The following is a 14,827-nucleotide window of genomic DNA, read 5'->3' as shown; positions in this document are numbered from 1 at the left end:
AGTTGCAGGACAATCACTTCTAACTTTCATGAATCACAAATATAAAGCTTTAAACTCTTGAAGGAACAAATGGGCAAACAAACAAAAACTATATATTTTATGAGAAACTTAAAATGTATTATGGTGAGTAATGGTGATGCATGTGACTAGATAAAGATACGCTTATACTTATCAACTAACATCTTTGGTTTCAGTCTTCCAATCACCGAGTCAGGTGTTTTGACAAATAAACATTCTACTATATTTAGATTGTAAAATACCTCTGATGACAAGTTTCTACAAGGGGGGGGGGTAAGGGAATAAAAAAAAAAGAGGAGACTGTGACATAATCAGTAATTGCGTATTAAAATGATCTTGCAATAAGTCTTATTATCTGTTTTTCATCAGGTAAATGTGCCTTACTGAAAATCCATCTAATACTTATAACTGTTAATTTCACAGATATAGACTTTAAATTACTATTCTTTACCCTGCTTGGCAAGGCGAGTGTCCAGTTCTGGGAGACATCACAGAGGTTCAACACTAGTGCAGACAAACCTAACAATCTTCTGTATTCAGATTCTGTTGAGGGAAGAATAACAATGGAAGAAACAGCAGTGTTGAAAGATTGAAATTATAGAGTATAGAAAGTTTTAAGACAACCAGACACACACTGCAACAGCAATGGTTAAACCATGAGTCATAACTATTGCAAAGTGCATCTGATTTAGAATTGGTCTAATTGTGACTTTATTTTTGTTAAAGAAAACTCCTTTTATGGTGCTAATAGTAATTCAGAACCTAGCATATCTTTTCAAGTTACCAACAGGAAATGGGCCCATTTGTGCACCAGCAAGCTGCTGGGGTAGAGTGTTTTCTGAAGGCCTCAGGGCTGGTTTTCACACTATCTAGGTGAGAAGAATACAAGCTATACATGTACAATGTGTACCCTAAATGTTTAATGTACTTTCAATCGTACTGTAATTCTTCTGACACGTCATAAACTTCTTATAATATTGTAAAATTTTTAATAAATAATGACACTGAGAAGTCCAATGGAATCATTATATTCTCAATATCTCTACAGGCAGCATGGTACTATATTTGATTTTTCTTTTAAATTTTGGGTTTATATTACACCCTGATTTCTACATAAAACTAAAAGTATTTATCTGAATACTAGTGCTGCCCTAAATTCACTCCTAGCCTGGAATAAAAACTATCACTTTAAAAATTATCTATCTATATATATATATATCTATATATATATATGTATATATATATAGTATCACAACTTACAAGATTTCTTATTCACAACTTTATTAATTCACCTTGATTAATTCTATTCCTGGGAATGTATTTTCTGTGCAATAGTTTCCTAGTGTCTTGCAACTGGAAATCCAACATACAAATGAGAATCTTGGCAATGGGCTCACTGTGTCCCCCTCCCACCAGCACTGTCCACTGCAACTTTTTTCCAACATGTCTGCATCACACAGTAATGCTTTACAAAGTTACATGAACTCAGCAGAGGAAGTTACATTTCAGACACATTAGCTCTTAGTTATAGATATGCATACACTACACCAACAAAATATGTATAGTGTATGGCAGGTTGTAAAAAGAAAATGTTCACAATTTACAGAGATTCCTACATGGGGAAACTGTGTATGACAAGAGCAACTCTAGCATTAGATGGATAAGGCATACATCAGCTCCTAAAAGGAAACTGTCTATGACATACCAAAACCCATGTGGATGAAAGGTATGTCATACATAAATTTTTTTAGAGAATAATAATTCTTACAATAAATACTATGTCTCAAAGTCATGAGTACAGAGATTCAGCCCCCTTCAGAAATTGTCAGTAATGAGCAAGAGGACCATTGTTTCCCTATAGAATTGTCAGTAAACTGCATCTTACTGCTCTTTTTTGAATATTTTTATGAAACAATATGTACATAACTAAAAAAAATAAGTTTCTCACACCTCAAATTAAAGACTTGATGATATATCTTGCACTGCTAATGAGTCTACTATAATCAATAATGATCACAATTAAGGGTGATGCTGGTAGAGCCTGTGTACAGTAAAAAGCAACAGGCAAGCACATGAGACCAACAAATGATTAGTGAAATAATGGTTTGCCCCTTTAATGATGAAGGTTTGGAAGGAACACAACAGACACTGCAATAGTAAATGGGTGGTTGCAGTGTGCCCCTACAGCTCAATTTTTAATAGTATTGTCATCTTAAGGACTAGAGAACAGATAGCCATGCAACTGTTACTGGAACATCTCACACTAATTATTCCACCAGATAAAAAGAATGAGGCATTCTATCTTTCTCAGACATTATATTTAATTATTACAAAGTTCACTGACTTCTACTACATGCTTTAAGGGAGGATTTTAAAAAAAGTCTGGTCCAACTAGTGTGGTAAAAGAGTCCCGATTTTGTTGATCCTAAGACTGAAAAAACATATGGTCTTTCCAGAGGTTAAATTTGTTGGAAAATAGGACTTAACATGAAGTTCCATTACACAGCTATTTAATAAAAGAAAAAAAATATTATTTTTCATATTAAGTGAAAATATTTAGATTTGTTTCCCAATTGTCTTCAGTACCTGCCTAGCTTAATAATTAATATGAAGATGTGAGAAGTCACTGACAACTCAAGCTGTAGCAGATGTCATGTGCTGTTGGTAAAGTTGATTTGTGAGACTCTGATACAACCCTGGATTGTCCTTATCTCATTTAGTCGGAACGGAAAGTGTGTTGGGGTGGTTGCCACCAGATGTGTGACGACTTCGACGACCTAATTTTGATCTGCAAAATAAAACAAAATCAGCCCTATATAACTACAGTACATTACATAAAAATAAACATTCAATAAAGTGCATACTTGCATGATAATTAGCAAATATAATTTAGTGCTCATAACCAAGGCCTGTTCAACATTTCATTCTAATCACAAAGATATTTAAAATAATTATTTTATGGCCCATGTAATTACCTATTTCTAATTACAGGAGCATAGCAATGCTTTTTTTTAAATCATTTGGATGTGTAAAATACATATGAAAGGTCATGTATAATTGTATGTCTACTGTTAGACATTTCGCTATGGTTGCAGCTCAAACAAGTTGCAGGAATTTCAGAATTCAAGATTATTACACAGAATTTAAAAATATTTCAAAATTTATTTCTTACCTACTATGGAGGGCACCTTGATGCTGATGAAGGGCTCTTGATACAAGGAACTGAAGTTATCTTCCCCTTCCTTGGATCAAACCTGACTATCTCATATTCCCCAGGAGCTCTGACCCATACATATTTAGTACTCCATAATTATAGTACTAAAAATTTACAAGTATATGTAAAGTACAGTAGTTTGTTTTTGTAACATCTGTATATTTACAAGCACAGTTAGAAAATGTATTGTGTTTTTAATGTGCATTCACACGAATATAAGGATTAAGAAATACTTCACTAATCCTACTTCTCCATGGGCACATCCTACTGGCACACACCCATTCTCACTCAGGTATTTGTTCTCTTGTTCTTCACTCGCTACAAAGAAAGAGTGCTTTAGCATTTCTTGAGTATTGCATACTCAAGAATGAGTAGTACATAGTATGTGTATTATTTTAAGTAGTGTAATATCTGCACATCAAGAGACAAATTAGGGGGGTTATAGTTATTCCAATACTTTCTATTCCTTTGCTTTTTCCTAAACTGTTTCTTTGAGCTTTTCTACCATCTCCTCAAACATGTATAGTATTTTCTTTTTCTACTTTCCCAGTCTCTCAGCTCTGTAACTTGCTTTTGCTTACCTATTTACAGATACAGAAGCAAAGCTATGATTATAGTTTCCTAGCTTCAGCATTTGTGTGCTTGCAGAAAAAAATGACAAAACACAAATGGTTTGGTAAGACTCTGATTTCAGAGTTGTCTTCATTGTATTGCATTTTACCACAAATTGGCTTTATTAACCCTTAAATGGTCCAAACGTATACAGTGGACCCCCGCATAACGATTACCTCCGAATGCGACCAATTATGTAAGTGTATTTATGTAAGTGCGTTTGTATGTGTATGTTTGGGGGTCTGAAATGGACTAATCTACTTCACAATATTCCTTATGGGAATAAATTCGGTCAGTACTGGCACCTGAACATACTTACGGAGTGAAAAAATATCGTTAACCGGGGGTCCACTGTATATACGTTTTTTCAACATCTGAAAGTATGTAAAAAAATGTAGATCTTTTTTGTTTTACATTTGAAAACGTGTAAAAAAACTTTTATCTACATTTTTTTTGTTATATTTGAAAATATGTAAAAAAAGGTAGATCTACTTTTGTAGCAATACGAATTTGAACGTCGATCTGTTTGGACCGTTTAAGGGTTAAGTACAATTTGTGGTGAAAAACTGTACAGTAAAGACTTCTCTGCAATCAGTGTTTTACCACAGTAATTGTTTATATGTGGTTGCAGGGGTCAAGTCCTATCCCCACCTCTCAACTTACCTTTGCCAGATTCCCGTCCTCCTAGCCTCATTGGGCCCTATTGTACCTGCTCTTAAAACTATGCATGGAGCCTGCTTCCACCTTTTCATCAATGTTATTCCACTTCCTATCAATTCCTCTAGAGTATTTTGTATATTATTGTGCCTCCTAGGCTTTTCTGTCCTCCAATTTCGTTACATTCAATTCCATGTATGTATGTATGTATGCATGCATGCATGCATGCATGCTGGAGTTGGTAGTGTCTGTATCATCCCTTATTCTTCCTCCTTTTTTTTTACATAAAGCAGTGAAACTTGCTTGATTAATATCTGACCTGATCTGTCCTGCTAAAAGTGGGTTGATAGCATACAACCAGTCATGAACTTCCTTATCTCCTAAGGTCTGCAACAGGAAGCCGCGCTGTTTTGTAACCACACTGTAATAATTAAAATTACAATTAGCAACATGTGTAATTCACCACAGGTATTACATATTTTATACAGTTAATTCTTAAAAAAATTATAATAAATTCTTACAAGAAAACCAATAAATGATTATCTAAGCCTTCTTACTGTAAGAATTTATGTACATACAGGAATTATAATTCATTGAGGTAGTAGGTTGGTAGACAGCAACCACCCAGGGAGGTACTACCGTCCTGCCGAGTGAGTGTAAAACGAAAGCCTGTAATTGTTTTACATGATGGTAGGATTGCTGGTGTCTTTTGTCTGTCTCATAAATATGCAAGATTTCAGGTACATCTTGCTACTTCTACTTACACTTAGGTCACACTACACATACATATACAAGCATATATATACATACCCCTCTGGGTTTTCTTCTATTTTCTTTCTAGTTCTTGTTCTTGTCTATTTCCTCTTACCTCCATGGGGAAGTGGGACAGAATTCTTCCTCTGTAAGCCATGCGTGTTGTAAGAGGCGACTAAAATGCAGGGAGCAAGGGGCTAGTAACCCCTTCTCCCATATAAATTACTAAATTTAAAAAGAGAAACTTTTGTTTTTCTTTTTGGGCCACCCTGCCTTGGTGGGATACGGCCGGTTTGTTGAAAAAAAAAAAAAAATTATAATTCATCTGAAAGTTGTGAATTTGTTTAATTTGAACATGACTACTTGTTATTATTTATTTTATTAACACAATCGGCTGATTCCCACCAAGGCAGGGTGACCCGAAAAAGAAAAACTTTCATCATCATTCACTCCATCACTGTCTTGCCAGAGGGGTAGTTTACACTACAATTATAAAGCTGCAACATTAACACCCCTCCTTCAGAGTGTAGACACTGTACTGACTACTTGTGAATTAATAATAATATACTATATATTAACTATAATATGGTTTTCATGCAAGTATTAATTTTTTCAGAGAAAAAAAAATGCTAATTTTGACACAAATTTTAATCATATTCATATATAATATAACATCGTTTTATGTTTAACTTGTGAGGTAATGCATACGTACACTATATGCTGCAAATATGTACTGTATAGAGTGACAAATTGTTTTAATTTACAGTTATGTAAAAATTGAAATTTTCAACATGTAAACTAAATAGTGCAGATTGTTTACAAGATCTTCTGAGTAATTACTTCAGTAATTTTGTAGGGACTCACAGTGTTACTTATTAAGGGCATCACAGAAAATATCCTCATCCTTTCATCTTTCACATTCATTTTTTTTTTTTTTCAACAAGTCGGCCGTCTCCCACCGAGGCAGGGTGACCCAAAAAAGAAAGAAAATCCCCAAAAAGAAAATACTTTCATCATCATTCAACACTTTCACCACACTCACACATTATCACTGTTTTTGCAGAGGTGCTCAGAATACAACAGTTTAGAAGCATATACATATAAAGATACACAACATATCCCTCCAAACTGCCAATATCCCAAACCCCTCCTTTAAAGTGCAGGCATTGTACTTCCCATTTCCAGGACTCAAGTCCTTCACTTAATATTACCCTGCTCAAACTCCAACAGATCGTCAGGTCCCAAGTACCATTCGTCTCCATTCACTCCTATCTAACACTCTCACGCATGCTTGCTGGAAGTCCAAGCCCCTCGCCCACAAAACCTCCTTTACCCCCTCTCTCCAACCCTTTCGAGGACGACCCCTACCCCGCCTTCCTTCCCCTATAGATTTATATGCTTTCCATGTCATTCTACTTTGATCCATTCTCTCTAAATGACCAAACCACCTCAACAACCCCTCTTCTGCCCTCTGACTAATGCTTTTATTAACTCCACACCTTTTCCTAATTTCCACACTCCGAATTTTCTGCATAATATTTACACCACACATTGCCCTTAAACAGGACATCTCCAATGCCTCCAACCGTCTCCTCGCTGCTGCATTTACCACCCAAGCTTCACACTCATATAAGAGTGTTGGTACTACTATACTTTCATACATTCCCTTCTTTGCCTCCATAGATAACGTTTTTTGACTCCATATATACCTCAACGCACCACTCACCTTTTTTCCCTCATCAGTTCTATGATTAACCTCATTCTTCATAAATCCATCCGCCGACACGTCAACTCCCAAGTATCTGGAAACATTCACTTCTTCCATACTCCTCCTCCCCAATTTGATATCCAATTTTTCTTTATCTAAATCATTTGATACCCTCATCACCTTACTCTTTTCTATGTTCACTTTCAACTTTCTACCTTTACACACATTCCCAAACTCATCCACTAACCTTTGCAATTTTTCTTTAGAATCTCCCATAAGCACAGTATCATCAGCAAAAAGTAACTGTGTCAATTCCCATTTTGAATTTGATTCCCCAAAATTTAATCCCACTCCTCTCCCGAACACCCTAGCATTTACTTCCTTTACAACCCCATCCATAAATATATTAAACAACCATGGTGACATTACACATCCCTGTCTAAGACCTACTTTTATTGGGAAGTAGTCTCCCTCTCTTCTACACACCCTAACCTGAGCCTCACTATCCTCATAAAAACTCTTTACAGCATTTAATAACTTACCACCTATTCCATATACTTGCAACATCTGCCACATTGCTCCTCTATCCACTCTATCATATGCCTTTTCTAAATCCATAAATGCAATAAAAACTTCCCTACCTTTATCTAAATACTGTTCACATATATGCTTCAATGTAAACACTTGATCTACACATCCCCTACCCACTCTGAAACCTCCTTGCTCATCCGCAATCCTACATTCTGTCTTACCTCTAATTCTTTCAATTATAACCCTACCGTACACCTTTCCTGGTATACTCAGTAAACTTATTCCTCTATAATTTTTACAATCTCTTTTGTCCCCTTTCCCTTTATATAAAGGGACTATACATGCTCTCTGCCAATCCCTAGGTACCTTCCCCTCTTTCATACATTTATTAAACAAAAGTACCAACCACTCCAACACTATATCCCCCCCTGCTTTTAACATTTCTGTCATGATCCCATCAGTTCCGGCTGCTTTACCCCCTTTCATTCTACGTAATGCCTCACGTACCTCCCCCACACTTACATTCTGCTCTTCACTCCTAAAAGATGGTATACCTCCCTGACCAGTGTATGAAATTACTGCCTCTCTTTCTTCCTTAACATTTAAAAGTTCCTCAAAATATTCTCGCCATCTACCTAATACCTCCATCTCCCCATCTACTAACTCCCCTACTCTGTTTTTAACTGACAAATCCATACTTTCCCTAGGCTTTCTTAACTTGTTGAACTCACTCCAAAATTTTTTCTTATTTTCATTAAAATTTCTTGACAGTGCCTCTCCCACTCTATCATCTGCTCTCCTTTTGCACTCTCTCACCACTCTCTTTACCTTTCTTTTACTCTCCATATGCTCTGCTCTTCTTATAACACTTCTGCTTTGTAAAAACCTCTCATAAGCTACCTTTTTCTCTTTTATCACACCCTTTACTTCATCATCCCACCAATCACTCCTCTTTCCTCCTGCCCCCACCCTCCTATAACCACAAACTTCTGCCCCACATTCTAATACTGCATTTTTAAAACTATTCCAACCCTCTTCAACCCCCCCCCACTACTCATCTTTGCACTAGCCCACCTTTCTGCCAATAGTTGCTTATATCTCACCCGAACTTCCTCCTCCCTTAGTTTATACACTTTCACCTCCCTCTTACTTGTTGTTGCCACCTTCCTCTTTTCCCATCTACCTCTTACTCTAACTGTAGCTTCAACTAAATAATAATCCGATATATCAGTTGCCCCTCTATAAACATGTACATCCTGGAGCCTACCCATCAACCTTTTATTCACCAATACATAATCTAATAAACTACTTTCATTACTTTATACATCATACCTTGTATATTTATTTATCCTCTTTTTCATAAAATATGTATTACTTATTACCAAATCTCTTTCTAAACATAGCTCAATTAAAGGCTCCCCATTTACATTTACCCCTGGCACCCCAAATTTACCTACTACTCCCTCTATAACATTTTTACCCACTTTAGCATTGAAATCCCCAACCACCATTACTCTCACACTTGATTCAACACTCCCCATGCATTCACTCAACATTTCCCAAAATCTCTCTCTCTCCTCTACACTTCTCTCTTCTCCAGGTGCATACACGCTTATTACAACCCACTTTTCACATCCAATCTTTATTTTACTCCACATAATCCTTGAATTAATACATTTATAGTCCCTCTTTTCCTGCCATAGCTTACCCTTCAACATTATTGCTATTAAAAATTTATCAATACACATCAGCATTATCTTCGATCAGAATATTTTACTCCATTTACCTTTGATCTATGAGAGCAAAATTTACACACACAGAAAATAAATCAAATGTTCAGAAGAATTACTGTAAAGAATTATTTAAGAAATACATATTCAATCAAGGCTGCTAATAAGATAAGCAATAAAAAAGAAGCATACTGACCTAAAGGAATTAGGTACTCGCACCATGGCTTGTTGGTCCTCTGAATATTCAATCTGGGCTGTAGCCAAGTTAATAAGTCCTCGTTCAACAGGATCACGCTCGTCTCTAAAGATAAACACATATGGCCGTCGTACCACCTGAGAAAAAATAAATTTTGGTTTCATTTAAGGGAACTGGCATTAAACATTGTACATATATCACAAATACAATTAAACCAGCATCTAAATCAGTTCCTGAATATTTAAAATGTAGCTTATAAAGCTTCATACTTTCACTAGCACTCAGATATCTAATTAACCCTCATGGATTTAGCACCTCAAATTAGGTAAATAAATAAATTAAACTATTGATTCTCCACCAACTCAATGTCCTGTCCAAAAAAATAATAATCATAATATACTTACCACCCATCTTTTTATCCATGTGTTCGTTCGATCGTCCAGCACATTTAGATAGCCTTTTCGACTGACTACAGGAGATATGCGTATTTCTTCAACTTCTGGGACAAACAGTGGCATGGGTCTACATTCAACCAAGGGTGATGAGCCCTGTGAATCTCCAGGGCTTGCTAGAGGAGAGTCAGGTGGCACAACAGCTGATCCACCAAGAGCAATATGAAGCTCTGCTACTGGGGCGCGGGGTCGCTCCGGTGAGGCTAACCTGAAATATATTGCAAAGATATTAACACTTGTGTGATTATTCATATTCGCTTTATGGGCAAGGAATATACACTATTTCCATTTTGTTTTTATTTTTTGATTCATTCTAGCTTTAATTTAAGAATTTGAAATATTTAATGATTTAAGAGTTAAAGCAGCACTTATGATATACAATAGATAAATCCATTAAGGTGGCTGCCTTAATGTTGGTGAAGGGCTTTGGGTTCAAGGAATTGGAGCTACCCTCCCCTTCCTTGAATTAAACATGATTACCTCACATTTCTCAGGTGATATATATTTCTCATGGGTTTAGGGCTTCCCTGTGAATATCATAATAATAATGAAGCATCCAGTAGGCTTATGAGCATGTTAGATATGAGTGAGTGAAGACAAGTGGATTTTATTGTTTGATGTCAACGCTGTATGACCCTTGTCGGTTTAGCGCTTTCTTTGATTATAATAATAATATTGTTTGATGTGCTGTTGGAGTGTGAGCAAGCTAACATTTATGAAGCGATTCAGGGGAAAAACTGGCTGGCTGCACTTTAGTCCTGAATGTGAGAAGAACAGTGTTTACTCGGAGGTATGAGGATGCTGCAGTTCAGAGGGTAGTGTGGGATTTATACCAAGAAGTGTAAGCAACAGAAGTCCAGAGGTCATACGCCAGCTTTATACATCATTAGTAAGGCCTCACCTAGATTATGCAGCTCAATTCTGGTCTCCATATTACAGAATGGACATAAATTCATTAGAAAACATTCAGCGTAGGATGACTAAATTAATACATAGCATTAAAAATCTTCCTTATGAAGAAAGATTGAAGACTCTTAAGTTACATTCACTTGTTAGACGAAGAATGAGGGGAGACCTGATCAAAGTGTATAAGTGAAAGATAGGTATTAATAAAGGGGATATTAATAAGGTCTTGAGGATATCTCTCCAAGAGAGAACCCGCAGTAATGGATTTAAATTAGATAAGTTTAGATTTAGAAAGGACATTGTATTGGTTTGGAAATAGGGTAGTTGATGAGTGGAACAGTCTACCTAGGCTAGGACTTTGGGTAGTTTCAAATTTAGGTTGGATAAGTACATGAGTGGGAGGGGTTGGATTTGAGTGGGACTTGCACATCAGAGCTTATTTCTTAGGTAGCATTGAAAATTGGGTTGGACAAGTGTTTTGTTAGTGGGATGAATTGTTAAGGACCTGCCTAGTATGGGCCAACAGGCCTCCTGCATTGTAATCCTTATAGAGAATAAACTTTGAATCTGAATTTGAATATGTTCTTAACTGTGATATCTGCACAATTCTGACAAGTCATCTAATGAATGAATGATGGTGAATGTTTCCACTTTTGGGTCATGCTACCTTGCTGGGAGACAGCAAAAAAAACTGATGCTAAAGAATAAAATTACAATTACAGTGCTAACATGAGAAATACTTACTCAGCTGAGGTGGTGGAAGAGCACGAGGAGGTGACTGATGCTGTGAGAGCATCTTGTTCATCACTTGGTGTCTGTGCTGGTGTTTCTTGTTTGGCATGAATCTGTATAGATCGTCCCTAAGAGAAAATGTTTAATGTGTATGTATATATAGATTGGCATTCATTTATTTGGTCTCAACTGAAGAATGTTTTGGAATGTGAAATTAAAAAATAAATTTCAACCTATTTTGGCAAGGCTATATGTAATCAAAATGTATAGATACAGTATACCATAATAAATACAAAAAGAGAAAGTATACTTCCTGTAGGAGTTAGGACATAGTATGCTTACCTACATAAGTCAGGAAAAAGTCTACAGTATGTACCTACACGAGCCAGAGCAAAGCATACTTGCCTGTATGTGCAGGTTGGGACAAATACACTTACCTGCATGTGCAGGCTATGACAAAGTATGCTTTCTTGTATGTGATAGGACAAAACATTCTTGCGTGTGTATGGTAGCTTAAGGTATGCTCTTTTGCACAAGGTTGACAAAATATACTTACCTGCATAAGCCGGGCAAATTTGAGAGCTGTAGCCCTTTCTGCATCACTCATATTATCAGAATCAGTGGCAGGCATTTCTCTGGAGGAGTACCGTGTTAACACTGCCCGGGCATCACATCCAGCCTTAGCTGCTTGATTAGCCACTTCCTGTATAAAAAATAATAATCTTTACATTCAGAAAGGTCAGCAAGGTAATATTTATGAAATAATTCAGGGAACTAAGTCTGGTTAGTCAGACTGGAGTCCTGGAGGTGGGTAGTATAGTGCTTCCATTCTGAAGGAGGAGTGGGGATGTTGCAGTTTGGAGATTCACTGAAATTGTGAAGTCTGCATACCTCTGGTAAGACAGCTACTGAATGAATGACAGTGAATGTTTCCTATTTTTTGGGTCACCCCTAGCGTGGTGGAAGATGTCCATTGTATTAAAATTATTCAGAAGGTACATTACATTTTGGGGATTTTTTTTCTTTTTGGGTCACCCTGCCTCAGTGGGAAATGGCCAACTTGTTGAAAAAAAAAAAAAAATTACATCTGGTGTGAGGCTGGAATTATAATTTTGCATACATACTTTTGAATACAGTGGACCCCCGGTTAACGATATTTTTTCACTTCAGAAGTATGTTCAGGTGCCAGTACTGACCGAATTTGTTCCCATAAGAAATATTGTGAAGTAGATTAGTCCATTTCAGACCCCCAAACATACACGTACAAACGCACTTACTTAAATACACTTACATAATTGGTCGCATTCGGAGGTAATCGTTATGCGGGGGTCCACTGTACTGTGCTTTTGGGGGATTCTAATGAAAAGTTGCAAAGGTTAGTGGACAAGATTGGGAGGGTGTGTAAAGGTATAAAGTTGAAACTGAATATAGATAAGAGTAAGGTGATGAGGGTATCAAATGATTTAGATCAAGAAAAATTGGATATCACATTGGAGGGAGGGAGTATGGAAGTAGTGAATATTTTCAGATATTTGGGAGTTGACTTGTCAGCGGATGGGTTTATGAAGAATGAGGTAAACCATAGAATTGATGAAGGAAAAAAGGCGGGTGGTGCGTCGAGGTATCTGTGGAGACAAATAACGTTATCCATGGAGGCAAAGACAGGAATGTACAAGAGTATAGTGGTACCAACATTCTTATATGGGTGTGAAGCTTGGGTTGTAAATGCTGTAGTGAGGAGGTGGCTGGAGGCAGTGGAGATGTCGTGTCTAAGGGCAATGTGTGGTGTAAATATTATGCAGAGAATTCCTAGTATGGAAATTAGGTGGTGGTGTTGACTTACTAAAAGTATTAGTAAGAGAGCTGAAGAGGGGCTGTTGAGGTGGTTTGGTAATTTAGAGATAATGGAACAAAGTAGAATGACTTGGAGACTGTATAAATCTATTGGGGAAGGAAGGCAGGGTAGGGGTTAGTAAGTAAGTTTATTCAGGTATACACAAATACAGTTACAAAGAATTATCATACATAGCAGCATATGTGTAGAGAACCTAGGATAACCCAAAAAAGTCAGACAGAGTGACTTATTTCCATTCCCCGAAAAGGTTGGAGGGATGGGGTAAAGGAAGTTTTGTGGGTGAGGGGGCTTGGACTTCCAGCAAGTGTGCATGAGCGTGTTTGATAGGAATGAATGGAGATGATTGTTTTACATGATGGTAGGATTGCTGGTGTCTTTTCTGTCTCATAAACAGACAAGATTTCAGGTATGTCTTGCTACTTCTACTTACACTTAGGTCACACTACACATACATGTACAAGCATATATATACACACCCCTCTGGGTTTTCTTCTATTTTCTTTCTAGTTCTTGTTCTTGTTTATTTCCTCTTATCTCCATGGGGAAGTGGAACAGAATTCTTCCTCCGTAAGCCATGCGTGTTATAAGAGGTGACTAAAATGCCAGGAGCAAGGGCCTAGTAACCCCTTTTCCTGTATAAATTACTAAATTTAAAAAGAGAAACTTTCGTCTTTCTTTTTGGGCCACCCTGCCTTGGTGGGATATGACCAGTTTGTTGAAAAAAAAAACGAAAAAAAAAAGAATGGAGACGAATGGTTTTTGGGACCTGACGAGCTGTTGGAGTGTGAGCAGGGTAATATTTTGTGAAGGGATTCAGGGAATCCAGTTAGCTGGACTTGAGTCCTGGAAATGGGAAGTACAATGCCTGCACTTTAAAGGAGGGGTTTAGGATATTGGCAGTTTAGAGGGACATTTAAACTGTCGTATCTGAGCGCCTCTGCAAAGACAGTGATTATGTATGAGTGATGGTGAGTGTTGAATGATGAAAGTTTTTTCTTTCTTTTTGGGTCACCCTGCCTCAGTAAGAAATGGCTGACGTGTTAAAAAAAAACTTTTGAAGTCTATAATTATGCCCAGGTTTTAGGCAGAAAACTAGAATTAGACTATACAAGGCATTACTGTGTTGTATCTACTAGGAAGCTTATGCTAATAAATGGGTGACTTAACCCGTAAACGGTCCAAGCAGATCTACGTTCACATGTGTAGTGCTACAAAAGTAGATCTACTTTTTTTTACATATTTTCAAATAAAACAAAAAAAAAAAGTAGATCAAAGTTTGTTTACACATTTTCAAATGTAAAAAACAAAAAGAAGATCTACATTTTTTACATACTTTCAAATGTTGAAAAAACGTATATATACGTTCGGACCGTTTACGGGTTAAAAATGAATGATAAAAAAAATTAATAAAGAACAAAAGGTGTGTTATACTAAGTATTACTAAGAATATTTTATCAAAATAT

The 14,827-nt window shown here is 36.7% G+C and overlaps 1 protein-coding gene across 12 annotated transcripts in view; it reads right to left on the bottom strand.

Annotated features, from left to right (window-relative positions):
• Positions 1 to 1,168: 1,168 nt before the first annotated feature.
• unc-104 (kinesin family member unc-104) overlaps positions 1,169 to 14,827 on the bottom strand; it is a 187,863-nt gene continuing 174,204 nt past the window's right edge. For 10 of the 12 annotated variants that reach the window (XM_053773868.2, XM_053773867.2, XM_053773870.2 and 7 more), the window contains 6 exons: positions 12,066 to 12,212; positions 11,522 to 11,637; positions 9,824 to 10,079; positions 9,420 to 9,556; positions 4,821 to 4,922; positions 2,581 to 2,806 (listed from right to left, as the gene is read on the bottom strand). In XM_053773868.2, coding sequence (XP_053629843.2) covers positions 2,731 to 2,806; positions 4,821 to 4,922; positions 9,420 to 9,556; positions 9,824 to 10,079; positions 11,522 to 11,637; positions 12,066 to 12,212 — 834 coding nt within the window. In that variant the 3' untranslated portion in view covers positions 2,581 to 2,730. Of the gene's footprint in view, positions 2,807 to 4,820; positions 4,923 to 9,419; positions 9,557 to 9,823; positions 10,080 to 11,521; positions 11,638 to 12,065; positions 12,213 to 14,827 lie in introns of all 12 variants that reach the window. The other 2 variants (XM_053773873.2, XM_053773871.2) reach the window with 2 other exon arrangements.

This window comes from Cherax quadricarinatus, chromosome 7 (genome assembly GCF_038502225.1).
Source record: "Cherax quadricarinatus isolate ZL_2023a chromosome 7, ASM3850222v1, whole genome shotgun sequence".
Classification (NCBI taxonomy): domain Eukaryota; kingdom Metazoa; phylum Arthropoda; class Malacostraca; order Decapoda; family Parastacidae; genus Cherax; species Cherax quadricarinatus.
The sequence above is the reverse complement of the archived record's forward strand: the minus strand, read 5'-3'. Positions and strand labels throughout refer to the sequence as shown.